Below are 1707 nucleotides of genomic sequence, written 5' to 3'. Positions count from 1 at the left end.
ACCACCCACCGCCAACTCTGGGCTATTCTTTTACCAACGAATAGTGGGATTGACCGTAACATTATAACGCCCCCACGGCTCAAAGGGCGAGCATGTTTGGTGGGACGGGGATCGAACCCGCGACCCGCAGATTGCGAGTTGAGCGTCCGAACCACCTGGCAATGCCGGGCCCGGTTCTCTAGTGATAAGAGTATACAAAACAAAGTAATTAAATGGGAAATATTCAAGATTTTAGATAAAGCAGTTAAAAAAAATCACGTTTATAGCAGAAACCGTAGAATATCTTAAAAGTTACGTCTAATGAACTGAAATAGTTTATAATGATAAGATTTTAGGAAGGGTGCTGTAGCTTTGTGATTAGTTCACTAAGAAGACAAATTACAAACATCTTGTAAAGAGGATGACTTATTTAGGATATAAGCAATGTATATAAGTCACAACACATTTTAGTTATGTATTTGATTGGGGGGGGGACTATAGAATAAGACTGAATTGTGTATGTATATATACATATTAACGTATATATAACCTAATTATTGTCTTACCTATATCCCACTGCGTTGGATTAGCGTCTATTTCTTCCAGTGCAATAACGTACCAGACGCAGGCCATCCAATGAGCGACGAGGGAGAACATTAACATCAACATAGTTAGGATGATGGCACTATACTGAGAGTATCGGTCCATCTTCTGAAGAAGTCGAGCCAGACGGAGCAGACGTGTAAGTTTGAACAAGTGCATCAAGGTGTTCTAGAGAAGAAGGACAGTAACACAAACGTTTTACCAAATTTTGTACAAACAACCTTTCTATATTCTATAACTTTCTTTAACTGTCGTGGAGCATAAAGGAAAACAGCTGACAATTTAAACTAAAAATATATTTCTGTCGAGAGAGAACCGATCATACCATTCTTGGAGAACCCACCACCATCACCAACTGATGTGGGAACCATTCCGTTGTTGGACAGAGAGAGTGGTGTGATTATCCGTACACACCATCACCAACTGATGTGGGAACCATTCCGTTGTTGGACAGAGAGAGAGGTGTGATTATCCGTACACACCATCAAACAACGGAATGGTTCCCACATCAGTTGGGGACAGAGAGAGAGGTGTGATTATCCGTCCCCACCATCACCATTCCGTTGTTATGATCGTCAATACAGTCTGTGATGTAATATTTGTCTGATAGAAAAACACGAGTGTTTCCAAAAGAGAAAGTTTCTTCGTAGCAACTCACTCCAACAGAAATTACCTGCTACAGGGTCAAAGGATAAAATATATATATGTGTGTTTTATTTATATATAATATCATTAAAAATATTACACTGTAAAAGGAGATATTTTGAGCAACTTGAAAAATGTTTTCACTTTGCAAACGTTCACCAAGTCCTACATAAGTTCGTGGGATTACGAGATCATTAAAGTAGAAGATAAAACAGTAAAGTTGTTCCTTACAGACAAGCATTGGAAACTTTTACTATCAGAAACAAAACAAAAGAATCGACTTGTAGATAATAAAAGGAGAGTATAAAACCTACTGTGACACATTTAGTTGCACAGTAACAATTGTGTATTTGACAGTAAAATATAGTAAAACTCACATAAACTTACTGTGACACATTTAGTTGCACAGTAACAATTGTGTATTTGACAGTAAAATATAGTAAAACTCACATAAACTTACTGTGACACATTTAGATGCAC

General features: G+C 37.7%; 1 protein-coding gene across 1 annotated transcript in view; it reads right to left on the bottom strand.

The window, feature by feature from the left end:
* The window catches only part of LOC106473929 (potassium voltage-gated channel subfamily H member 8-like), a gene marked incomplete at its 3' end in the record, with an annotated part of 43612 nt that overhangs the window by 14267 nt on the left and 27638 nt on the right, over positions 1–1707 (bottom strand). Inside the window, exon 7 of the mRNA XM_022402326.1 lies at positions 546–750. Coding sequence (XP_022258034.1) covers positions 546–750 — 205 coding nt within the window. The remainder of the gene's footprint in view (positions 1–545; positions 751–1707) is intronic.

Source organism: Limulus polyphemus, unplaced genomic scaffold (genome assembly GCF_000517525.1).
Source record: "Limulus polyphemus unplaced genomic scaffold, Limulus_polyphemus-2.1.2 Scaffold6644, whole genome shotgun sequence".
Classification (NCBI taxonomy): domain Eukaryota; kingdom Metazoa; phylum Arthropoda; class Merostomata; order Xiphosura; family Limulidae; genus Limulus; species Limulus polyphemus.
Note: the sequence above shows the minus strand (reverse complement) of the source record. Positions and strands in the feature narration are given on the sequence as shown.